The sequence below is a fragment of the Hyla sarda genome, chromosome 2 (assembly GCF_029499605.1).
Source record: "Hyla sarda isolate aHylSar1 chromosome 2, aHylSar1.hap1, whole genome shotgun sequence".
Lineage (NCBI taxonomy): Eukaryota > Metazoa > Chordata > Amphibia > Anura > Hylidae > Hyla > Hyla sarda.
The window spans coordinates 255,096,766-255,123,955 of record NC_079190.1 but is presented as its reverse complement, the minus strand read 5'-3'; the positions used below and the strand labels follow the sequence as shown (position 1 = coordinate 255,123,955).

Genomic DNA, 27,190 nt, shown 5'->3' with positions numbered 1-27,190 from the left:
TATGGGGGGGGGGGGGTTATCAAAACCTGTCCATAGGAAAAGATGTTGAGTTGCTCATAGCAACCAATCCGATTACTTCTTTTATTTTTGAAAAGGCCTCTATAAAAAGAAAGAAGCAATCTGATTGGTTGCTATGGGCAACTCAGCAACTTTTCCTCTGGAGGTGGTGGGATTCAGTGGCGCTGGTCAGAAGAGGACACGTCAGGTGGGTAAAAGGATGATATTTATTTGAAAAATGCAACGCGTTTCACACCAGGTGCAGCTTCATCAGGCATGAAAAACAGGGGAGGAGTTGGATTTAAATACAGGTGGGGATTAACCCTTCCCTGGGTTGCATCACTTTTTACATCAAAAGAGATGCAACCCAGGGAAGGGTTAATCCCCACCTGTATATAAATCCAACTCCTCCCCTGTTTGTCATGCCTGATGAAGCCGCACCTGCGGTGAAACGCGTTGCATTTTTCAAATAAATATCATCCTTTTACCCACCTGACGTGTCCTCTTCTGACCAGCGCCGCTGAATCCCACCACCTCCAGAAGTCCTTTTGTTGCCATTGTCTTGTTTGTTGGGAAGGCTGCAGACCGGATTTTGTTCCTCACCCACGCTGACCATTGTTGTGTGTGAGTACACACAACCGCATTCGGTAAGGGCATTTCCCATTTTATCTTTTGGACCCTGTACCTGCGGTATCACGCTATGGAGCGCTCTCTCTTGTCTTTTTGATTTGTTTATTGGCAGTGTAACAACTGTTAATCAGTAAACAATAGAATGAATAAAGAAAAAAGATGGATTAAACCATTGCTTATTATACATGTGTGTAATTGTATGTATTTTTGAATCTCCAGGTTTATGATGGGCACAATAATTCTGCTCGACTTCTTGGAAAGTTTAGCCTTTCCGAGATGCTGGGACGGAGTCTGAACAGCACGTCTAGTGCATTGTGGTTGGAGTTCATCACTGATGCAGGAAATACCAGTAAAGGATTTGAGCTGTATTATTCCAGTAAGTCAATCTTTTATTAAAGGACAATACTTTCTTAAAAAGGAATATAGAAAATAAGCGGCAGCGCAAACATAGATGTACTTCGGGGTAGACTTGATGAAATATGTGGTCTTTCCTGCCACTAACCTAGGTTTCTTCTAGTAACAGCTAGTATGCATGGCTTTTGATGACTATATCTTTCTAGTCCCATGTATTATTTTTAATTTTACTGTTCATGTATGAACACTAGTATGATATACTATACTCTGTGTATATTTACATTAGCATTGAAAATAGCCAGCTATAATTTTATTTCTTGATGTCAATCAATCAATCAATCAATCAAAAAATCTATTTATTTTATTATATATATTATAATTAAAGGGGAACTCCAGTGGAAAAAAAAAGTGGAAAACAAATGTTTTGAAATCAACTGGTGCCAGAAAGTTAAACAGATTTTTTAATTACTTCTATTTCAAAATCTAAAAGCCTTCCACTACTTATCAGCTTCTGTATACTACAGAGAAAATAGTTTTTTCCAGTCTGGCCACAGTGCTCTCTGCTGACTCATCTGTCCATGTCAGGAACTGTCCAGATTACTAGCAAATCCCCATAGAAAACCTATCCTACTCTGGACAGTTCCTGACATGGACAGAGGTGTCAGCAGAGAGCACTGTGGTCAGACTGGAAAGAACTTCACAAATGTATCTGTAATATACAGCAGATGATAAGTACTGAAAGGGTAAAGATATTTAAGTAAATGAAGTAATTTACAAATCTGTTTAATCTTTCTGGAAGCAGTTGATTTAAAAAAAAAAATTTCCACAGGAGTTCCCCTTTAAAGGGGATTAAAATGTTATCAGTAAGGGCCCCAGGTGCTGCCAAAATAAATAAAAAGGCACACTAACCTGCTCCACTTCTCCCCCTTTGCAATCCCCCAACTTCTGGACCCCAGTCCTCTAGGCATCTTTCTGCTTACTGTGACATGGAGTTCATGCAGGAAATAAGAATCACTAGCTCAGATGGGTTACTTCTGCGACCAGTGATTGACTGAGCAGGCAGTTTATGCATGGTCTCCATGTCAAAGGAAGCAGGAAGATGGCTAGAGAACAAGGGACCAGAGGTTTGAGGTACTGCAGTGGTGGGGAAGTAGGGCAGGTGACTGAGCTTTATTTTTTTTAATTTCTTTCTGAAAATTTTTTCTTCCCAAAACAACCCCTTTAATGCATTTTGCTTGGTGGATTCTGAGGAAAAATGTGTGACAAGAGTCTTTAGACGTACATTATACAACTGTCTAAGTCATGTGACACATAGCCGGGAGAGAACACTCTAAGCCCCTACTTCTCCTGGCCCATTCTAGCAATCAGTTTGGATGTGAACCTCAACCGATCAGAACTACTAATATGTCTTTATGACATATCAAAAGGGTTTAGTTTTTTTTGTGCTAGTGTTCATTTAAATCGACAGTATATGACATGTGGAGTTGTTCCAGGCCTCTGGAGTGGGAGATGCTCATAAAAGCTATTCCCCATTGTGGTCATCTGAGAAGGGTTCCCAACAGGAAATCTTTTTAGGCTCATGAATGTCTAATAGTTTCAAACACTAGACAATGTTGCCCTTATTGCCCCCCCCCCCCCCCCCAGAGTAAAGTGTTTCAAAGGAGTGGTACAATTTTATTACGGGCTAAAATGATAAACATATACATGTTGGAAATTTTGATTGCATAGGACCTATTGGCTGCCTGGTGATACTGTAGCAGTGAGCAATTATATATGTGTATAGGGCCGGTTTTAGGCCCCAAAAGTCGTAATAGTGCACTAACCAGTTTTGCACATTTTTGGTCACTTCAAATACCATAAAAATACCATAAAAAGCAATTGAAAAGTCCCATCAAAACAAAATTGGTACCAATAAAAACTATTAATCAAAGCACAAAAAATTAGCCCACAAATACCCATATACAGAAAAATAAAAGAGTTATAGGGATCAGAATAGTACAATTTTGTATTTTTGTATAGTTGCCCCACATTAGGTTGGCTGTATAGTCCCCCCACATTAGGTTGGCAGTATAGTTCCCCCCACATTAGGTTTGCTGTATAGTTCCCCCACATTAGGTTGCCAGTATAGCTTCCCAAGATTAGGTTGGCAGTATAGTTCCCCCACATTAGGTTGTAGCTCCCCCATATTAGGTTGGCAGTATATTTTCCCCACATTAGGTTGGCAGTATAGTTCCCCCACATTAGGTTGGCAGTATAGTTCCCCCACATTAGGTTGTAGTTCCCCCACATTAGGTTGGCAATATAGTTCCCCCCACATTAGGTTGTAGTTCCCCCACATTAGGTTGGCAGTATATAGTTCCCCCACATTAGGTTGTATTTCTCTCACATTAGGTAGGCAGTATGTTCCCCCACATTAGGTAGGCAGTATAGTTCCCCCACATTAGGTTTTAGTTCCCCCACATTAGGTTGGCTGTATAGTCACCCCACATTAGGTTGTCAGTTTAGTTCCCCCACATTAGGTTGTAGTTCCCCCACATTAGGTTGGCAGTATAGTGCCCCCCTGCCCCATTAGGTTGTAGTTCCCCCACATTAGGATAGCAGTGCAGTTCCCCCACATTAGGTGCAGTACAGTTCCCCCACATTAGGTGCAGTACAGTTCCCTCACATTAGGTGCAGTAGAATTCCCCCACTTTAGGTGCAGTACAGTTCCCCCACATTAGGTGCAATATAGTTCCCCCACATTAGGTGCAGTATAGTTCCCCCACATTAGGTGCAGTATAGTTCCCCCACATTAGGTGCAGTACAGTTCCCCCACATTAGGTGCAGTATAGTTCCCCCACATTAGGTGCAGTATAGTTCACCCAACATTAGGTGCATTACAGTTACTCCACATTAGGTGCAGTACAGTTCCCCAACATTAGGTGCAGTATAGCTCCCCACATTAGGTGCAGTATAGTTCCCCCACATTAGGTGCAGTATAGTTCCCCCACATTGGGTGCAGTACAGCTCTCCCACATTAGGTGCAGTATAGCTCCCCACATTAGGTGCAGTATAGTTTCCCACATTAGGTGCAGTATAGTTCCCCACATTAGGTGCAGTATAGTTCCCCACATTAGGTGCAGTATAGCCCCCACATTAGGTGCAGTATAGTTCCCCACATTAGGTGCAGTATAGTTCCCCCACAGACATACAGCCTTCAGCCATATGCAGTGTGTGGCTGGAGGCTGTATGTCTGTGTACTGCCCCACTTCAGTGTTCCGACCACTGCTCCTCCGGTCCGGGGTCACAATCTACTGATTTGGCCTATTGACCATAGCAGCAGGTCCCGGGACCGGAGTAGTGGTGGTCGGAACACTGAAGATGACGTGCTGCCAGCTGATGCTTTACCATTCTGGTCGGCGGGCTTCCTCCTCCACGATGCGCCACTCCTCCGTTGCTATGGGCACACGCACGGGACGTCAGTGACATCCCTGCGTGCGCTACCTCCCGGCGTCCCCTGCGTTTTTAAAGTTAGTGCGGGGGCCGCCGCAGAAAGGTCACGAGACATCCTTGTGTCCCGAAAAGATCTTTCGGGACACAGGGATGCCCAGAATGTGAAGGAAGCCCCCTGCGGGCTGCTTAGTGGATGCCACAGATCCCCCCTGGGCTTGACTAGGGTTTGCCCAGGCACACCTATGCTGAACAGCTGGCAGGGGGTCCCCTGGGGGATGGGGGCCCTGGGCAATTGCCTGGTTTGCCCCACCCTAACGCCGCCCTGTATATATATATATATATATATATATATACTTTTTTTTATTCTCTTAGTAATTTAACTTCAGATGCGTGATGTTTTTGACAATTATAAATCTAATTACCTTAAAATACCATTAGACACCACATGTAGTCCCTTTTGCTTTTTAATCTCCTGCTTCTTCCTCTTTGGGATTCTGCACCACCACAACTTTTGACACCGACTACTTCTGCTGATCACTGTTTCTTCTAATCACATCAGAAGACTGACAGGCCTTTTGGTTAAAAGATGTTCTCCCAGATGCTGTAGCTAATTGTAAATGTCCATATGAGAGACGAAGCAGCCATTTGAGGTTTGTCTCATTACCAACCATCTTTTGAAGATGATATTGGTAGAAGCATACAAGTTGTCCTTTGTGCCAGTCACTAATAAGTGTCCTCATTATGGAATAAAATACATCAGATCATACAGTTCCTGGCCCATTTTCTTCCTTGTATTTCTAATAAAGATTTAGAAACACACTGCAGCAAATAATACATTTCTTAATGCAGATATAAAATAGAAAATGAATAAATTCACTGCATGGTTGAAAGAATATGCAAATATGTTATTTTATTTGATAAGGATGAGCTAAGAAAATGCAGTAGGTCCCAATTGAAGTATCAAAAAAATCTATTCAAATATACATTATTAACCTTAACATTTATCTAGAGAAGAAATTGGAATGTCTCAAATGTTCCAGATAAAATATTCATGTAATATACACTTCAAAAAAACTCTCAATTACTTAGGCTGTAAACTTCCTACCATCCCATAATTAGCTGAAGTGGGGGCCTGTTGGCCATGGTGACCCCGAATAGGTTGCCACCACATTTTCCTATTAGTAATTCCTTTAAAGTAGGTTTCCATAGAAGGGTTTTGCTTTTCTTTATAACAGACCATCAGGAGGAGATTCACTACGGTAGCACATACAGTACATTACAGTCCGGTAGCTAATTGCTTGTCAAAGGAAAAGCTGGGGGGGGGGGGGGGGGGGCTGTGGTGCTAAGATATCAAATGACCATGATTAACTAGGCACTGTCCTACATATTCCTTTTATTTCCACTCTTATCACATAGTTTATCTGGCCTATGTAGTATGAGAGTATGCAATCTGCTACTGTCGCTCATAGCTGTCTCTGAAGACACAGTGACAAGACTGTCGTGCCTCTCTAACACTTCTTTATGCCTCCAAACCTGGCACTAATTGTAATTATCCAACAGCTGACAAAGTGACAGTGCCGCGGGCAGACTGGTCAATCCTGCAGCATTATCGTGTCTTTCCTTAATGTCCTTGTCTTGACTCCGCAGGTTTTGAGTTGATTAAATGTGAGGACCCAGGGACACCACTCTATGGCTACAAGGACAGAGATGAGGGGCATTTTGCAGGAAGTTCGGTCTCTTTCAGCTGTGATCCTGGTTACAGCTTACGTGGCAGTCGCGTTTTAGTGTGCTTGACTGGAGAACGCAGAGTCTGGGACCAGCCGCTCCCCTTGTGCGTAGGTAAGAAATGTTATGAAATTTTATGAAATTCTGATATTTACATACGGTACCCTTCATGTATTCATAAAACAAACATAGGTGTAGCAGAAATTTTATATAGTCCATTGATCATCAGTTATCAATACATTAGTGCCAAGCACAATTACTGTCACGATGCCGGCTGGCAGGTAGTGGATCCTCTGTGCCAGAGAGGGATGGCGAGGACCGCGCTAGTGGACCGGTTCTAAGCCACTACAGGTTTTCACCAGAGCCCGCCGCAAAGCGGGATGGTCTTGCTGCGGTGGTAGTGACCAGGTCGTATCCACTAGCAACGGCTCACCTCTCTGGCTGCTGAAGATAGGCGAGGTACAAGGGAGTAGGCAGAAGCAAAGTCGGACGTAGCAGAAGGTCGGGGGCAGGCGGCAAGATTCGTAGTCAGGGGAGATAGCAGGAGTTCTGGTACACTGGCTATAAACACACAAAACGCTTTCACTAGGCACAAGGGCAACAAGATCCGGCAAGGGAGTGCAAGGGAGGAGACTAGATATAGCCAGGGAACAGGTGGGAGCCAATTAAGCTAATTGGGCCAGGCACCAATCATTGGTGCACTGGCCCTTTAAATCTCAGGGAGCTGGCGCGCGCGCGCCCTAGAGAGCGGAGCCGCGCGCGCCAGCACATGACAGCAGGAGACGGGAACGGGTAAGTGACCTGGGATGCGATTCGCGAGCGGGCGCGTCCCGCTGTGCGAATCGCATCCCCAACGGCCATGACAGGGCAGCGCTCCCGGTCAGCGGGACCGACCGGGGCGCTGCGGAGAGAGAGACGCCGTACGCGCTCCGGGGAGGAGCGGGGACCCGGAGCGCTAGGCGTAACAGTACCCCCCCCCTTAGGTCTCCCCTTCTCTTTGTCTGGTAACTGCCTCCCCTGGGATGAGGACACCGGGAAAGGATGGAGGGATTCCTCAACAGCAGGCGGAACAGCAGGAGTAGGGATGGGGAGGGAGGGCAGAGGGCGAGACTTGGCACGGGGCAGTGTGACACCAGGACGAGGGCCAAGAGGGGACACAGGGGTTTGCCTGATGGGACTGGGAGGGGGGGAGAGGTATTTCTTGTGGCAGGCAGAGTCCTTAATGACCTTAGGGGGACCGGATACAGGAGGAACCACAGGGTCACGGCAGGGAGTACTGGGGACCGGTTGAAGGCAGTCCTTGGAACAAGAGGGACCCCAACTCTTGATCTCCCCAGTGGACCAATCCAGGGTTGGGGAATGGTGTTGAAGCCAGGGTAGTCCAAGGAGAACTTCAGAAGTGCAATTAGGAAGGACAAAAAATACAATTTCCTCGTGATGAGGTCCGATGCACATTAGGAGGGGCTCCGTGCGATAACGCACGGTGCAGTCCAATCTGGCTCCGTTGACCGCGGAAATGTGGAGTGGCTTGACAAGACGGGTCACCGGAATGCGGAATTTATTCACTAAGGACTCCCGAATAAAATTCCCAGAAGCTCCAGAGTCCAGGCAGGCCACGGCTGAGAGGGGAGAGCTGGCTGACGTAGAAATCCGAACAGGCACCGTGAGACGTGGAGAAGTCGACTTAGCATCAAGAGACGCCACACCCACGAGAGCTGGGTGCGAGCGTGCGTTTCCCAGACGTGGAGGACGGATAGGGCAATCCACCAAGAAATGTTCAGTACTGGCACAGTACAGACAAAGATTCTCTTCCTTACGGCGATTCCTCTCTTCCAGGGTCAGGCGAGACCGATCCACTTGCATGGCCTCCTCGGCGGGAGGCCTAGGCGCAGATTGCAGTGGAGACTGTGGGAGAGGTGTCCAGAGATCTAAGTCTTTTTCCTGGCGGAGCTCTTGATGCCTCTCAGAAAAACGCATGTCAATGCGAGTGGCTAGATGAATGAGTTCATGCAGGTTAGCAGGAGTCTCTCGTGCGGCCAGAACATCTTTAATGTTGCTGGATAGGCCTTTTTTAAAGGTCGCGCAGAGAGCCTCATTATTCCAGGAAAGTTCAGAAGCAAGGGTACGGAATTGTATGGCGTACTCGCCAACGGAAGAATTACCCTGGACGAGGTTCAGCAGGGCAGTCTCAGCAGAAGAGGCTCGGGCAGGTTCCTCAAAGACACTTCGAATTTCCGAGAAGAAGGAGTGTACAGAGGCGGTGACGGGGTCATTGCGGTCCCAGAGCGGTGTGGCCCATGACAGGGCTTTTCCAGACAGAAGGCTGACTACGAAAGCCACCTTAGACCTTTCAGTGGGAAACTGGTCCGACATCATCTCCAAGTGCAATGAACATTGCGAAAGAAAGCCACGGCAAAACTTAGAGTCCCCATTAAATTTGTCCGGTAAGGACAGGCGGAGGCTAGGAGTGGCCACTCGCTGCGGAGGAGGTGCAGGAGCTGGCGGAGGAGATGATTGCTGAAGAAGTTGCGACTGAAGTTGGTGCACAATGGTGGACACTTCCGACAGCTGGTGGGTTAGATGGGCGATCTGTCGGGCTTGCTGGGCGACCACTGTGGTGATATCAGAGGCAACTGGCAGGGGAACCTCAGCGGGATCCATGGCCGGATCTACTGTCACGATGCCGGCTGGCAGGTAGTGGATCCTCTGTGCCAGAGAGGGATGGCGAGGACCGCGCTAGTGGACCGGTTCTAAGCCACTACAGGTTTTCACCAGAGCCCGCCGCAAAGCGGGATGGTCTTGCTGCGGCGGTAGTGACCAGGTCGTATCCACTAGCAACGGCTCACCTCTCTGGCTGCTGAAGATAGGCGAGGTACAAGGGAGTAGGCAGAAGCAAAGTCGGACGTAGCAGAAGGTCGGGGGCAGGCGGCAAGATTCGTAGTCAGGGGAGATAGCAGGAGTTCTGGTACACTGGCTATAAACACACAAAACGCTTTCACTAGGCACAAGGGCAACAAGATCCGGCAAGGGAGTGCAAGGGAGGAGACTAGATATAGCCAGGGAACAGGTGGGAGCCAATTAAGCTAATTGGGCCAGGCACCAATCATTGGTGCACTGGCCCTTTAAATCTCAGGGAGCTGGCGCGCGCGCGCCCTAGAGAGCGGAGCCGCGCGCGCCAGCACATGACAGCAGGAGACGGGAACGGGTAAGTGACCTGGGATGCGATTCGCGAGCGGGCGCGTCCCGCTGTGCGAATCGCATCCCCAACGGCCATGACAGGGCAGCGCTCCCGGTCAGCGGGACCGACCGGGGCGCTGCGGAGAGAGAGACGCCGTACGCGCTCCGGGGAGGAGCGGGGACCCGGAGCGCTAGGCGTAACAATTACATTGTTAAGTAAATGGTATTCAGATTGGGTGCAATATTCACCAAGACCAAGAATTATTTTTCTGATACTTGTGGAAAAATGGATGAGGACCTTGTAAAAAGCCATTTTTTTTTAAGATGGCCTATGCATGGTTTAACCTAGCATAGCTCAAAAGATGCACTATATTCATCAAACACTGCACACATCACACTGTCTATGGATGAGATTTATCATTGCTTTTAGAGCATTTTTTTGTCTATGTTTAGGCGCAGTTCAGGCACAAGCAGCATATTTAGCAACTTTTATTAGCCTTTTGATATAGACAGTTTTACTCTTTTTGCCAACCCGTAGAACTTTTTCTTTTTGACCATGCAGTGGTCACATATTTACCATTTGCGACTTTTGTCACAAGTCACTATTTTGTGCGCAAAGGTACTTCTTTTGGCGTAAAGCTACATCACCTACCAGTAGGCATGAGAATCACTTCTACCTTCCACAATTCAACCTTTAACCTCTTGTGGACGACAGCGTCCCACTCCCCTTCTATGACACGTGCTCAGGAGCTGAGCTCGGGCCATAGCTGGGTAATCTGCCACCAGGACCCATCTCTAATGCCAGACATCACCGATCACAGTGATGCCTGGTTTTAACCCATTAGACACCGCAATCAAATTTGATTGTGGCGTCTAAAATGCTAATAAAAATGTCCCGGCATCTCTGTGAAAACACCTATTCTGCCAAATTCAGGACCCGGGAAAGTGTCTACTTCCCTTCCTCACAAGCGTCTAGAAAAAGTGTATGTGGTAGAGCTTTTCCCACCACAGCAGAGCTGCGCAAAATTCATCATCCTGCTGTCCCTTCTTGATAAATAAGATGCACGCTAGTCAAACCCACCACCCAAATAAATGTGGGAAAATGGCTCTACCATAGACATTCCTTGATAAATCTGGGCCTATATGCTGATGTGTGTCTTGATAGTATGTCAGAATTAAAGGAATACTCCAAAGAAAGAAACATTTTTGTCAAATCAACTGATGACAGAAAGTTATACATATTTGTAAATTACTTCTGTTTAAAAATCTTAACCCTTCTAGTACGTATCAGCTGCTGTATGTTCCAGAGAAAGTCGTCTAGTTCTTTCCAGTATGACCACAGTGCTCTCTGATGCCACCTCTGTCCGTGTCAGGACTGTCCAGAGCAGGAGAGATTTGCTATGAGGGTTTGCTTCTGGTCAGCACAGTTCCTGACAAGGAAAAGGGTGGCAGCAGAGAGCACTGTGGTCACCAAGCAAAGATTAATTCCTGGGGAACCTATATTGGAAATTTGTTTAATTTTTCAATTTAGAAAAACCACATCTATTTGCTTAAACAGTGATATCCCATTAAATACATGCAGTAGTTTTTATTTTATTTTTTTCTTTGTAGCGGAGTGTGGAGGTCAAATCCGAGGAGATAAAGTGGGCAGAGTATTGTCTCCAGGGTATCCTGCACCCTATGATCACAACCTCAATTGTGTATGGGTTATTGAAGCAGATGCTGGCTGTACCATTGGGTGAGTAGGTGATACATGGATATGGCCCAGTGAAATGTAAAATAGATTGTGCCATCATTTGTATAAAGTTTTATTTTTTGCACTGTCTATCTCCTGTCATACTGTTTGCCTATCTCCTTATTACATGACACTTGCCTAAGAGAGTTATAATGCTCATTCCGCCCTGAGTAGAATAATGAGCAGCTTGTTCAAGTAAGAGAAGAAATTAGGATTCATTCACATAGTGAATATTTGTGCGTAATTCTGCTCTATTATATTTCTATGTCATACCCAAATTCTTCTGCTGTCCCTGTGAATGAATTTGGGTGGTGTGGCATTAATATACCTTTCTAAGTGATCTTTTTAGTAAGTGCTGCAGGTACAATAGCTTTATGAAAATGGTCCCTTTTGCAATATGCCCCTGTCAAACATCATGTTAAGTAACTTGTCAAATTGTCACTATGTTACTGTGCATGCTACGTGTCCTTTATTGGGTATGCCAAGTAGTTGCTAAATCTTCTGGGATGTTTTTTATTTTATTTATTTTTGTTATTGTTTGTCGTAGTTATTTACTTTTGCAGCTTTACAAATGAAAAGAGAAAAAGGCATTGTTGACCCAGAAGACTGAAAGCCCGCGTGTCAATCAATTGCCTGGAAAGAACACCAAACACATTTTACGCAATTTCTAAACAAATACAGAAATGCTTGTTTCTATCAGGAACTCACTTCTCTCTGTAGTCAGTGTTAAGAAGCAAGGTAAAAAAAAGAGATTTACCATAAATTCGAACACATATTCAAGTTTATCATGCAGACAAGAGGAAGGCTTTCTGCAACATACATCTGTAGACATCAGAACGAAGATATTCTGTTCAAACTGCAGACCTAAAAAAAAACAAGATATTTAATATACATATTTTTGAATAATAATGTAGAGTTATGTTCACAGGAAGCATATACGGTACTTTGCAGATTTTATGCTTTCTTAATCAATATAAATAAATAATTAAACATAGTATAAAATCTGCAGTGTATACAGTATGTATGTGTGAACAATATAATGGTTGGTGACAATGTGACACCTTAGTGGCCATCGTTGTACTTCAGTATAATATAATGTACACCCTGCTAGGCTTAGCAATGCATGCTTTACCACAGATAGTACTGAACCTTAGTCTTTCCTTGTGTGCTGAGTTATGCTGTTATGAGTAATGTCCAAAATTACACAATTTTCGGTTTGATCTGTCACAGTTGCTGGGGTCTCTTTCACCAGACATCCCCGAAATCACAATTGAATTAGCTTTATTACTGATCGGGATTAATAAAATCCCAACCAGCGTACGTATTCCTGCATGCCACATCTTACACAACTTCAGACTTCTCATTGCCAGGTGGTGGAGAACCAATGAGGTACCAACTATAGCTGAATTGATACACTTATTTAGTCTTAATCAGATATTTGAATAAGTTATTTCCCAACAGGAACACAACATGAACAGATTTCATAAACGATGGGCGACTTGGGCAAACCACTTCCATCCTCCTTAAGCCTTATCTTGGTGCTTCATTGGGTATTATCCATCAGCTGTAGATGGGCTTCATTTCTCCTGTAATCTGGCCACACTTCATAGCAAGTGAAGGAGGAGCGAGCTTTATCTTTTCTACATATCCACCTCTAAAATAACTGCTCACTTTATTTCCCAGATACACTGGTTTCCATATTTTTTTTTTTGTAACCTAGATTTTTCTTAGAAGTGTGACTCTATAGATTTTTTTTCATCTCTACACATCTCTATATCTCTATATCTCTAACTCTTTTATATATATATATATATATATATATATATATATATATATATTATATATATATTATACAAAAAAGAAGATTGCAGCAGCACACATTGGTCAAAAAATTGAGGCTCTTAGCGCACTTTTTTGATAAAAAACGTGTCCCCCATCCACCACGGGGAGGTGGCCTCATTTAGGATGGACCCTAACACACATTCTGAGCCTAACACTCAGATACCAACTCACCTCTGCTGGGCATATAGCCTCTGACTGGGTGACATGCTGGATCCATATACATTTTAAAACACCACCTGTGAGAAACGGGGTGGGGTGCACAGCTAAAGAGGGTGCCATTCCCCCTGTGTAGTAAATACAAGCAAAAAGAAAAGTAGCAAGCACAACAACCTAATACACGGGTGCACACTGCTGTGGCAGATACAGAGTATACAAAAAGGAAGATTGCAGCAGCACACATTGGTCAAAAAATTGAGGCTCTTAGCGCACTTTTTTGATCAAAAACGTCACCTCTTCTGAGCATGCTCAGAAGTAATAACGGATATTATAAACCAGGTGGAAACAGATGACATAAAGGCTCATCCGTTTGCTATAGACTTCAATGTAAAAAATAACAGTCGTTAATTTACCAGTTTCTTGTGATGAAAGTGCATGTGCCGTTTTTTCTTCCGTCACAATTAATGTCCGTTATTCATGATGGGCTATAACGGGTTGTAAGGGATAATCAAAAAATCCCATAGACTTGAATGGGATTTTCTAACGGACGTTTAACATCCGTTTTTAAAGCTTTCCTAACGGACATTTATCTTTTAATGGATGAATTTTATAGTGTGAAAGCAGCCTAACATGTACTGTATGATCCATAAGATTCCTTATTCCAAACTAATTTTATCACACTAGTCTACTTCTGGACCTTGTTCTTATCTCTATCTTTTTCCTTTTTATTTCTTTGTCATCCCTTCTAAAATGTCATTTTCTTGCTTTGAATGACTTGTTTAATATGTGTTGAAATTTCAATAAAAACCCATTGAAATGAGTTATGCTGCAGCCTGTCAGGAGTGGTTAGCAGGTGTTCTTTCAATATTTGGTTGTTGTAAAACACATTAAAGGGTACTAAACACTTGAATCTTGCAGAAATAAACTCTTCTGTTCACTTCTCAATACTCTTTTACCGAGGTCTGGAACAACGTTTGTGCTGCCATAGGCACTCATAGACTGAATGTGGCAAATAGGGTCCTGGCTGGGGACTGTGCTTTACTTCATAGTCCAATCGTAAGATTGTCCACAAAGTAGCTTCCAGCTTTTACCCATCCTTCAGTGCTATAGTGGACCTCTGAGAGGCTACCCTTGGCCAAACCCTACCCCTTCTAGGCATTTTAATGGTAAATAAATATGCCCCCCGTGTCTACTAAATCACAATCAGATTTTTGCTCCCAATCACCCTTGGTTGTAGACATTTCAATAGCCACAACAGAAGTAGGGTCCTAGACCAGCAAGCAGCCATGCATTCACAGTCTCAATCCTTAAAGGGGTACTCCCGTGGAAAACTTTTTTTTTTTAAATCAGCTGGTGCCAGAAAGTTAACCAGATTTGTAAATCACTTCTATTAAAAAATCTTAATCCTTCCAGTACTTTTTAGGGGCTGTATACTAAAGAGAAATTCAAAAAAGAAATACATTTCCTCTGATGTCCTGAACACAGTGCTCTCTGCTGACCTCTGCTGTCCATTTTAGGAACTGTCCAGAGAAGCATATGTTTGCTATGGGGATTTTCTCCTTTTCTGGACAGTTCCTAAAATGGACAGCAGAGGTCAGCAGAGAACACTGTTGTCAGGACATCAGAGGAAATGCATTCATTTGCGGTATTTAATAGTGTACTTTTGTGCATACCTATCATCAGACATCTATAAAGATAACCAGTTTGGTCCTTTAGTTCATTATATATAGAATGGCACTCAATACAGGACTGGGTCTTTCTCTCTTAATCAGAGCGCTTTGCCCTTTTTAATAAATCTATCAGTCATGCACTATAGCATCTTTTGTACATTCAGACAGAAAAAACAAAAGACAGAGCTTCAAGCAGAGTATATTTAACTATGGCAAAGTGGATGTCAGTTAGTATGCTCACCTTTGGGTGAATACGGGAGTTCACATAAATGTCAGCTGTAGTGGACTCTTCGGTAGGCAGTGACTTCTCCCTATCATAAGCAGTTTGTCAGATTGGCCAAATCACTCCTTTTGCTTCCTAAAATGAAATATGGGGGAAATGGAGCAAGAGATCAGATTTTTTATATAGCAACCTTGGCTTCTATTGAGTTAATCTGATCAAATCAATATGAAACGTTATTGTCGACATTATAAAGACATATATGATATTCAATATAAAGTGCCTGTAATCTTGTCACACACTAGGAATAGGTAAGTAGGAAAAGGGGTGAAGAATATAACCAAACTTTCATTTACTCCAATAAAATATTGGTAAGATTAGTGATTAATAAAATGATCTGTGATATCGGTATATATTCTCAATAAAAAAAATGATTTCTTTATCCACTACTTATGTCCACCACTGTGGATCCAAAAAGATCCACCATATACTTTTTCATGTTGGGAGGCAGCGCACATATTGTCTCTCAATGCAGCATACACACTGTAGTTAATATAGAGAATGGCCACAATATCCAACATTTTCAGGCAAGCTCTTTCCTATTGTGTGTCACAAAGATCTTTTGAAGTATAGTTACAGTAACTATACTATTGTATATTATTCTATTGTATTATTGTGCTAAAAGGCAATTGTTATGCATGTGTGTCTTCATCATGTGTAGCATTCATCAAGGACACTATATACAATCCATCCAACAAGTAAGAGAATCAAAACAGGCGACACTCACCAAGCAGGCAATCTTTATTCACTATTCAGTGACAGGATACAGATTGCAGGCGGAGGAGTTCAGGTGTAGGACGGGAACCTGGAACAAATTGTTTTGTGCACTACGCGCACAAAACAATTTGTTCCAGTTTCCAGTCCTCCACCTGAACTCCCCCGCCTGCAATCTGTATCCTGTCACTGAATAGTAAATAAAGATTGCCTGCTTGGTGAGTGTCGCCTGTTTGGATTCTCTTACTTGTTGGATGTCTGTGTCTTGTCAGGCTGAGCACCACCTTCCAGGCTTCATTGTCAAGTGTGTCCTGCAATGTTCCTCCATCTGTTACTCTGCGCTTAGTGTCGTACTTGCTGGCCTTTTCTTCCTGTTGCTTCTATATACCATCCATGTCGACACAGATGCATACAAATTATTCATCTGCAGAAGTTCCCATTGCCACATAAATGCCCAATGTCAGCTTAAAAGATACCATGTGACCATACAGGTAACTGAAGCCATCCAAGCCTACCTGGTGTCTATACAGAGGGACTTCAAATTGTTTTCTCCCTGCTTTTATACACTTTGCTGCAATATTTTTGTGTACCATGGGAAAAGCGCCATTGAAAAGATGACCCTCCAAATACCTTGCAGGTAGCATGTACAAGAAGAATGGTAATGTACCCATGTTAGTGGCATTTAGACATCTACAAGTTACAACTGATGGCTGGAGGCTAAAGGTAAATCTCATCCACTAATCCACTTCACCCTGAATGACAAGTGGAATTGTTTTGTAGTGAGAAATGTTCATAGAACAGTCAAGTGGACCAGTTAACCATTACCATTTACCAACAAATTTAATAAAGTCTGCCTTACTACCCTGACCATAGGATAACAATCTTGTCAATATTTCTCACCCATAATTTTATTAAGTCAGACCATCGAGTGGACTCAGCTGGGAAGACCATTGTATTTTTCCACCAGCCCAGGATGAGATTAGTGAAGTTGGGGGCACAAGGTTTCCTAATTGTGGTCCCAGTGAGCTGGTGGTAGTAAAGTCCATCAAAAGGAGTCATTTTTTAAGATAGGACAAATCGAAGCAGTTTTATCCTTCGCATATGAGGGTAAAGATGTACGTAACTTCTCAGGACCTTATTTCAGCCTCCAGTAGTTACTCTAGACTTCTATTATGTCACTTCCGCTACTGTAAGTGCTTCTGTGGGCTGAAAGTTTAGTTTTTATTGTAAGTCACTGTCATTGTACAATTCATTGTAAGTCAGTTTAAAGCTAGCCACACCTGAAATGTTCTAGCCCTCCTCTGCACATCATGGAATACTGAAGCAGAATAGGGAATTTTTACAACATTCCACCCATAGGTTAGGAGTCATTTGGTCATCTAACAGCTGGTTGCAGTCTTGCCGCTGAGTGCCTTTATGGGTATATAAGGTCATCTTTGTATCCCCAACACACTGACACAATGTCTTCTGATGAGTCCCTAAGCATATAATTTTTATATATCACGAACTGTGGTAATACTTTATGTATCTACACCACTTGATGAATGGGATTTTAGTGTCATGTTGGTGACGGTTAATTAACATGTACAGTTTATTTTGTGCTAATGTGTATGTTGCCTGGCTAAGGGTTGGTTCACACTATATTTTGTTAATACAGGAACCGGATACGCCTGGGGTATACCATGGTTTTAGGTCTGGTCAGAAAACCGGATATGGGCAAAAATGAGCCGACCGGAGTCACGATATGACTTCAGTTGGCTCATTCTGAGATACGGGCCGGGCCCAGCTGGGATACAGCAGTGCCCAGTTTTCACTCCCCCCAGCTGGATCAGGTTCTCATATTAACAAAACATAGTGGAAAACCCACCCTAACTGGTGTCATTTTATGATATTAGAATTGTATTTACTGGTTTTGTTTCTTGATTTTAGTTGGAATAGTGGTTAATCTTGTGCCACTGTGCAAGTTATATCTTTGCCTTGATATGCCATTAAGGAACCAGTGTGTGTTTTAGGACTAAAAACCCAGATCAACCAAAGCTTTTGTTATATTTGAACTTTTATGATAATAAGAGTAATGATCATAACAGGGATTGCAATATTAGGTGTTTATACATTATATTAAACTAGCTGGATATTGATTCATTCATAATCATTGAAGATTAATCTTTGTGCTTATATGTGAGTCGTCACGCAAACCATAATTCATATAAACATATAAAACTATATTATGATCCATCCTTAGCACTTAATCCACTTGATGAAAGTCTCCAGTTAACAACAGGACATCTTTCTACACAAACGAAACTGAAATATAATTGAAAAAAGCGAAAGAGGTAATGAATATATATTACAAACATCATGGTAAAACCAATGTTACTCTGTGGTGGATATTCTGTTTATACATTGGTCTGAGAAATGTACTTGACTTGCAGCTCATGATAGATGCCTATAGACTTGAGAATCTTTGAGGTGCTGTCAATGTTCATGAATTCCAAATTAGTCTTTCAACTATTTAAAAAATATTGTAGCTCACATCTGATATGTTTAGCTCCATTTCTGGATTAACTCGCAGTGACTCCGGCAGTATAAATTACCGAGAGGAGTTACAGGAAATGTAGAAAAGAAAACACATGTTGCATGGCAACTAAGAGCTAGGATGATAGTCAACAGTACTTACCAGTGTTATCACCTCAGATGCTCCAATGATACATCTGTGTTCTGTATACCATTCCATTATTCTGTATACCATCCCAGTATCCCTTTATAAGCAAGGAGACTTCAGAAGAAACCAGGAATTAAGATGGCGTTGGACAGGAACAAAGCTTCCACCGGGGAAAAGTGACATGTACATTTATTGACCAACATGCAATGCGTTTCTCTGTGCATGCGCAGTAAAACGCGCTGCATGTTGGTCAATACAGGTACACGTCACTTTCCCCGGAGGAAGCTTTGTTACTGTCCAGTGCCGTTTTAATTCCTGGTTTCTTCTTAAGTCTCCTTGCGCTGATAATCCCTCTGGTAACCGGAAGGCTGTGCACAGGAGTTTATATTCACCTACACGCATGGCTCAAGTCCTGCAGGAACGCATGGGAACTGAGTTCCTGCACTTTTTCCACAGCTGGAACACTGTTTCCAATAGCAAGAATCCTGCAGGACCAGCTCGAGTGGAAATCTTGGGTAAGTTCCCACACTTTTTTTCCCAGGACTTAACCCCTGCCTACATGCATTCCATTGTTGTGTATGTGGCTACACAACTGAATCGGGTAAGCAGTTCTCCACATAGCCCCGATATGGTTTATTGGTTTTCCTTCACCATGGAGCCCCTTTGTGTTCTTTTCTAGATTATATCCATTATGGCTATACATAAAAGAGATATGTGTAATGGTGTGAAATCTCTTATTCTGTAGCCAGGTTCCAAGTATAAGAACATTTATGAGATCCGGAGAATCTCTGCATAATTTACAAGTTGTATGTAATACTGGTTAATGAAGTTAATATTCCATTAACCTCTATGGTACTCTCCTTTATTTATGGGCAGATGAGGCTTTCTTCAAAGCCTAAAGAAGGTTGTACATGATTAAATGTATAAGATTGTCAAGATTTATAAGCTAATAATAGAAAACAGAGGGTCTTTCCATAGCAGCTCATTGCCAGAGGGTCTTGCAGCACAATGCGTTTGCTCATAACTAAGTGACACATCTGACTATGACAGAACTCCACCAGTGTATTGCTAGTTTAAAGTGTTTCTCTTTGGATGTTGCAATATCTGATATTTCAGATGTTAAAACCTATAAATGTCTTTAGAAGAAATGCTTGATGGACTGATTGTATTATCATTTCCGAATATTGCCCTCAATCTTCTGATGGAAGATATAGCCCTTAGGAATTCAGAAATGGCACAGGAATCCCTCCGTTGATCGCGCAGGCAAAGAAATTGAACAATTGAATTTCAGATCAGGCTCTCTTATTACTTTTCACGAGGCATAAACTGTGTGTGACGGACGGCGAAGGAAATGGAATAATTTGTTAGGAAATTTATTCCGTGCCAAGCAAAGACTCTGACGCCCTTCCTGGGGAATGGGAGGATTAATTTAAATTATTTAACCACTTCATTATTTATACCCAGGACTGTATCTATACCAAGGGGGCATCCTCTATGTCTAGAGGAAAGAAGGTTTCTACATCAGCACAGACAGGGGTTCTTTACTGTAAGAGCAGTGAGACTGTGAAATTCTCTGCCTTAGGAGGTGGTCATGATTATCTCTGTAAAATAATTTAAAAGGGGTCTGGATGCATTTTTGGAGAATAATAACATTACATGTTATGGATTCTAGAATTATAGGGACAGAACATTGATCCAGGAATTTATTCTGACCATTCTGCCATATTTGGAGTCGGGGAGGAATTTTTACCTCAAGTATGAGGGTTTTTTTGCCTTCATCTGGATCAACTCAGTAGGGACTTATTAAGATTTTAGGATGACCTTGATGGACTCTGGTCTTTTTTCAACCTTATGAACTATGTTACTATGTTCATGGCACAATGCAAGCTCCTTCTGAAATTTTCAGCCTCAAGGTGATGCAACGTAGCAGAGCTGAATCCAGTGGCATGTAATAGTGAAGATGATATTACCTGGCCACATATTCATTTACAAAAGATATAAGGAAACAGTAGATGTCCTATGTTTACTATTCACAAAAATGTCATTGGATAGATATAATTATTCTATTAACGTATTAGAAATTAACTATTAACAGTAATTACCCAGAATCAATAATGATTACAATTACAATGACCAGTCATAAAGCCCCAGTATTACCATGTTCTAGTTGGTGAGACCCAGTCTATAGGTTAAAGTCAGGTACATTAATGAATGAAGGACGAATGCTTATTAAAGCAGTCTCCACAAAGGACACTCATTGATTTCAACAGGTACCTGTTAAAGGGTTATTACCATCTCAGTTTTCCTACTTAAACTATTCCATTATGAGAAGTTGCACAATTTTTTCAAATACATTTATTTATTGCAGTGTTTTCCAGATACTCCTTCTTTTATATCTTATATGCCCTTCTTTGCATTTAGTTAATTCGTATTTAGTTACTTATTATAGCCACCACAGTGGTCCTGCCGTGGTACGCAGATGTAAAGCACAAGCTGTATTGTTTCTATGTGGCTAGTTGGATTACAGGGAATGTGCAGTGATTGCTTATTTGCCACAGCAGTGAATATGATAACTCCCAGTATATGATGTTGAAGGCCATCCTATACTAAACTATACAGGTACCTATTCAGCTGCCAAGACTACGACTATCACTGCATGTACTATACTACTTCTTGTCATTGACGATTAAAGCAAATAGACAAAATAACTGAAGAGACAAGGGTTTGTATAGTAGAAAGCAGACAGCCACCACTGTTCACATATGACATCGAATTTGAGGTTGATCTTCTGTCTAAACACTCAGACCATGACTCCCCAGTGCCTTTCTTTTCCACCTGCTTCGCCACCACCAGATGTCTTGCTGCAGGTGATCAGTTTTCTAGCCTTGTACCGTTTACCATTCCTGTTACATTTTATAATATAGAGTTTTGCCTCCTGTTGTGTTTGTGATGCTATATATATTATTATGCACTGCAGCAAAAGGAGCCACTTGCTGGTTATCTAAAGGAAGGGCTTAGTTCTTTCCACACCAATGCTGGAGGATGAGGAGCTCAACCTACAGCAAAAAAAGTGGAAGGATAGGGATAGGAATTTGAGAGGAGTGTAAGGCTGGATTCACACTATGTTTTTGTTCACATTTAATCTATATGTTTTATACACTTGTAGATGGTAAAATATACATTAACAGATTAAACAGATTCTGCTGATGCCAAAAAGCATAATTCATTTTACCTTGACTCACATTCTACAAATAAATGCATTGTGAAAGGTATGCCTATTTAGCAGTATACAACAGCATAGTCAACTTATGGAATTTATGAAACACTGAACCCACTTGGCGTTTTTTCTTTTAACATTTTTTCCAGTTATCTTTTTTATTGTTTTTCTACGGCTTTGTGCTTGTTTTTTCAAAATTGCAGCATGCTGAGACTATGCTTTTTTATTTTATTTTTGGATAATACCTTGGTGTTTCACTCCCATAGAAGTCTAGGGGAGCAACAACCAAAAATAAATAAATAAATAAAAACCATCATGAGGGTTCTGCATTAGCATTTTTTCTGGCATTTTTTTCCCCCTTTTCTTTAAAAGAAATCCTTGACTTACATGATAAAAGAACCACATGACTCGTCATGATAAAAACGTTGGGAAAAAATGTCAAAGGATAAAACACCAAAACTAAGATCTCTTATTTAAAAAAGAAAATACCACAAAAATTACATCTTAGGAAGGCAAAGTGACAGGGCAGTTTTTTTTGTTTAGTTTATTTTACAAACAACTAGTGAAAATTGAACCTTAACAGCCAAAAATTGGGCACAAAAAAATAAATTGTCCGCTTTTACAGCTGAAAATATGGCTGTAAATACATATGGCCATATCTTTTCCTGTGTGTGCGCATACCCTTAAGCCGGTCTGGCTGCAGCAATTTTTTATGTTTCCTGTCAGTTGCTCTTTTTATATGGAGCTGGAAGATTTACTGCATTTTTTTTTACGATAAAAACCAGAACAATCTTTCAAAACAGCGGATGATAGAAATATGTTTATTCTCAACTCTCCCAGAAGATTCTTCCATGGGAACCTGTAAATGAATTGTTCCACTCAGAGTTCAGAGAGTATCTGTGCTGGTTATCGGTGTATAATCTATCACCCTCTGTTCCCTGTCACTGGTTCATTTCACATAGTGTTATGGTCTGGCGAAGACACAATCTGAATTTCTCTCCTTCACACCTTATTTCCTGCCATTGATGGTAACCCTTATCAGCCTAGCTTGCATTGTGAAAAGAATAACATAACAGCTTTACTGGGCAAAACAACTTCTAATAAGCCTTATCCGATGGGATACTTTTTTATTGAGTTTTTCAGAATTCATTCCCAATATCTATTTTATCATTCACTTCTAATTGTCATGGTCATGTGACAGTGACAGTTATCATAACTGTAATTGTCTGAATTGTAAAATGGAACTTTCATGTAAAATAAAGCTGCTAAGTTTTTTCTTGGAATTCTTGGTTTAAAGGGGTACTCAGCCCCTAGACATCTTATCCCCCATCCAAAGGATAGGGGATAAGATGTCAGATCGAGGGGGTCCCGCTGCTGGGGACCCCCGGAATCTCGGCTCCCGCACCCACCTCAACGGCTTCCGGCAACGCTGGAGGCTTCGGATCCCGACTTGCGGAAGAGCGTGACGTCACGACTCTGCCCCCATGTGACGTCATGCCCCGCCCCTCAATGCAAGTCTATGGGAGGGGGCGTGACTCCCATCACGCCCCCTCCCATAGACTTGCATTGAGGGGACCCCTGCGATCTGACATCTTATCCCCTATCCTTTGGATAGGGCATAAGATGTCTAGGGTGGAGTTCCCCTTTAAAAGGAATTATTCATACATTATTATGTACAGAAGATAAGCAAGAACACAAACATAGCATGGCTTAAATTTCTTTAACCCCTTAAGGACTCAGCCCATTTTGGCCTTAAGGACTCAGACAATTTAATTTTTACGTTTTCATTTTTTCCTCCTCGCCTTCTAAAAATCATAACTCTTTTATATTTTCATCCACAGACTAGTATGAGGGCTTGTTTTTTGCGCGACCAGTTGTCCTTTGTAATAACATCACTCATTATATCATTAAATGTACGACGCAACCAAAAAACACTATTTTTGTGGGGAAATTAAAACGAAAAACGCAATTTTGCTAATTTTGGAAGGTTTTGTTTTCACGCCGTACAATTTCTGGTAAAAATGACATGTGTTCTTTATTCTGAGGGTCAATACGATTAAAATGATACCCATTATTATATACTTTTATATTATTGTTGTGCTTAAAAAAAATCACAAACTTTTTAACCAAATTAGTACGTTTATAATCCCTTTATTTTGATGACCTATAACTTTTTTATTTTTCCGTATAAGCGGCGGAATGGGGGCTCATTTTTTGCGCCATGATCTGTACTTTTTTTTGATACCACATTTGCATATAAAAAACTTTTAATACATTTTTTATAATTTTTTTTAATAAAATGTATTAAAAAAGTAGGAATTTTGGACTTTTTTAATTTTTTTTCGTTCACGCCGTTCACCGTACGGGATCATTAACATTTTATTTTAATAGTTCGGACATTTACGCACGCGGCGATACCAAATATGTCTATAAAAAATGTTTTTTTACGCTTTTTGGGGGTAAAATAGGAAAAAACGGACGTTTTACTTTTTTATTGGGGGAGGGGATTTTTCACTTTTTTTTTACTTTTACTTTTACATTTTTTTACATTTTTTTTTACACTTGAATAGTCCCCATAGGGGACTATTCATAGCAATACCATGATTGCTAATACTGATCTGTTCTATGTATAGGACATAGAACAGATCAGTATTATCGGTCATCTCCTGCTCTGGTCTGCTCGATCACAGACCAGAGCAGAAGACGCCGGGAGCCGCACGGAGGAAGGTGAGGGGACCTCCGTGCGGCGTTATGAATGATCGGATCCCCGCAGCAGCGCTGCGGGCGATCCGATCGTTCATTTTAATCGCGAACTGCCGCAGATGCCGGGATCTGTATTGATCCCGGCACCTGAGGGGTTAATGGCGGACGCCCGCGAGATCGCGGGCGTCGGCCATTGCCGGCGGGTCCCTGGCTGCTATCAGCAGCCGGGATCAGCCGCGCATGACACGGGCATCGCTCCGATGCCCGCGGTTATGCTTAGGACGTAAATGTACGTCCTGGTGTGTTAAGTACCACCTCACCAGGACGTACATTTACGTCCTGCGTCCTTAAGGGGTTAAAAGGCGGTTTAGGTGAAGAACCCTTAATATTGTGTGGCCTTAGGGCATGTTCACACATTGTAAAATAAAATAAAACATCAGAAAATAGATATAAAAATAGGTCTTTTTTTTAATCTAATGTATTATATTATGTTGGAATTATAGCCTTTTTTTTATACCAATATGTGCACTGATAGATAGATAGATAGATAGATAGACACATTTCTATTTCCAGACTTTAATATATACCTCATTAAATAAAAAAAATATTTTAAAAAAATTAGATAATCATATTTAGATTTTACAGTATGTAAACATAGCCAAAATATACCATGCCCCTTGGCATCTGGTTTTTTACGTTAGCATATGATTGTTTAATTTGCAAGATAAGCCGTCCATGGAATAGACATGTTGTTCCAGCACATCCCTGATGCTTGATGGAAATGAGAGGCCAGGTCAACACCATTAAATCTTTGTTGTGTTCCTCAAACCCTTTATAAAAAAAACAAAAAACAAAGCACACGGAGCACTCCCTGTGTGGAATCAACAATGGAAATACGATAGGTGGAGGTCCCGTCAAAAACTCGCTCAACTAGCTGTGTTGTGCTTGAAAGGCACAACACTCATGATGATGTCGACTGCAGTGACTTCCCACGCAGGCTAGCAGGCGTGAAGACAGTAGAGGGCGGAGATACACACAGGAAGGTGGAAGCTGATGTCGCACTGTCGAGGAAGGAAGGTCCAAGATTGTAGTAGCAAATACTTTTATACATGTAACACGTGTTGATACTTTTATACATGTAACATGAGCATGCAACACATTTAAAAAACAATCCGTTTTTTCATCTGGCGTGATCAAATTGGAGCCTCACACAAAGACTCGAGTGGTCAGAGAGTCTGTAAGTTGTGCAAGGCTTGCACAACTTACAGACCCTGTGATCGCTCAAGACTTTGTGTGAGGCTCCTGTGTGATCATGCCTGATGAAAAAAACGGATTGGTTTTGAAACGCGTTGCATGCTCATGTTACATGCACAGAAGTATTTTCTACTACAATCTTGGACCTACCTTCCTTCCTCGACAGCACAACCTCAGCTTCCACCTTCCTGTGTCTATCTCAAACCATTTATGAACAAGGTTTGCAGGACAGCAGTGTGCATTATCCTGACAAAAGAAGACACTGCCATTGGGGTGTAGTGTTTGCATGAATGGGTTATATCTGGTCTATAACAATGTTTAGGGAGGGGCAGCAGAACATTAACCAGATTATCACATTGCCTCTGCCTGTTTGTCTTCTTCCCATAGTGCATATTGGTGTCGTCTCTGTACTAGGTAAGCAGCACACAATCACCCAGCCATGGTCAAGTTCTAAAGCTGACATGCCTATTGTAGGAGCTTTTGGCATTGGACAGAGGTCTGCCTAAGAACTCTAACTAGACTGTATGCAGACAAGCAAGATGTGATTTACTGTGTTTTTGAGACCTTTTATGTAAAAACACCATTAAAGGGGTGTTCCAGGCCAAAACTTTTTTTTAAATATCAACTGGCTCCGGAAAGTTAAACAGATTTGTAAATTAACAGGTATAGAAATGAAGAGGGCACTCACCCAGGTACGTTTTGCTGACAGTTTCTTTATTTCATTTCATCCATAAATTTGTGCAGGGAGGTGCAGTGTCAGGCAGGTGTTAGCGGCAGGAACGCTGGAGCTCACAGCGCGATGGCACAGCGTGAGCTCCAGCGTTCCTGCCGCTAACACCTGCCTGACACTGCACCTCCCTGCACAAATTTATGGATGAAATGAAATAAAGAAACTGTCAGCACAACGTACCTGGGTGAGTGTCGTCTTCATTTCTATACCTGTTGGTTTCTGGATGGTCTGTGCTACTTAGACTGAGCACCCCGGTATTGTTTGGTTTGCTTTCAAACCTGCGCTCACAATCAGCCAGTTTCCACCACAGCAGTGCTGGACTCTGTTTCTACCTCACAAAGATTTGTAAATTACTTCTATTAAAAAAATCTTAATCCTTCCAATAGTTATTAGCTTCTGAAGTTGAGTTCCTGTTTTCTGTCTAACTGCTTTCTGATGGCTCACGTCCCGGGAGCTGTGCAGCTCCTATGGGGATATTCTCCCATCATGCAAGGGATATTCTCCCATCATGCACAGCTCCCGGGACGTGACATCATCATTGAGCAGTTAGACAGAAAACTTCAGAAGCTAATAACTATTGGAAGGATTAAGATTTTTTAATAGAAGTAATTTACAAATCTGTTTAACTTTCCGGAGCCAGTTGATATATATAAAAAAAAGTTTTTGCCTGGAATACCCCTTTAACCTTTGAAGTAATGTGTGCTAACATAGGCTTTTGTAGGACAAGACCAAGAGGATATTCTTTGCCAACCACACATAAAAACTACCCTTCGTGGCTCATGGCCATGTTGTCAGTTTGCCAGTTTCCTTCCTTCCACCGCTTTTGGTGCATACTAGCCCCATACATGCAGGGGACACCCAACAAGTCCTTTCTTTTTGGAACATATAAAAATTGAATATTCACTTGCTTGC

The 27,190-nt window shown here is 42.0% G+C and overlaps 1 protein-coding gene across 2 annotated transcripts in view; it reads left to right on the top strand.

Moving 5' to 3' along the window:
- CSMD2 (CUB and Sushi multiple domains 2) overlaps nucleotides 1–27,190 on the top strand; it is a 1,018,208-nt gene that overhangs the window by 831,467 nt on the left and 159,551 nt on the right. For both annotated transcript variants that reach the window (XM_056557006.1, XM_056557007.1), the window contains 3 exons: nucleotides 847–1,003; nucleotides 6,061–6,252; nucleotides 10,927–11,053. In XM_056557006.1, coding sequence (XP_056412981.1) covers nucleotides 847–1,003; nucleotides 6,061–6,252; nucleotides 10,927–11,053 — 476 coding nt within the window. The remainder of the gene's footprint in view (nucleotides 1–846; nucleotides 1,004–6,060; nucleotides 6,253–10,926; nucleotides 11,054–27,190) is intronic.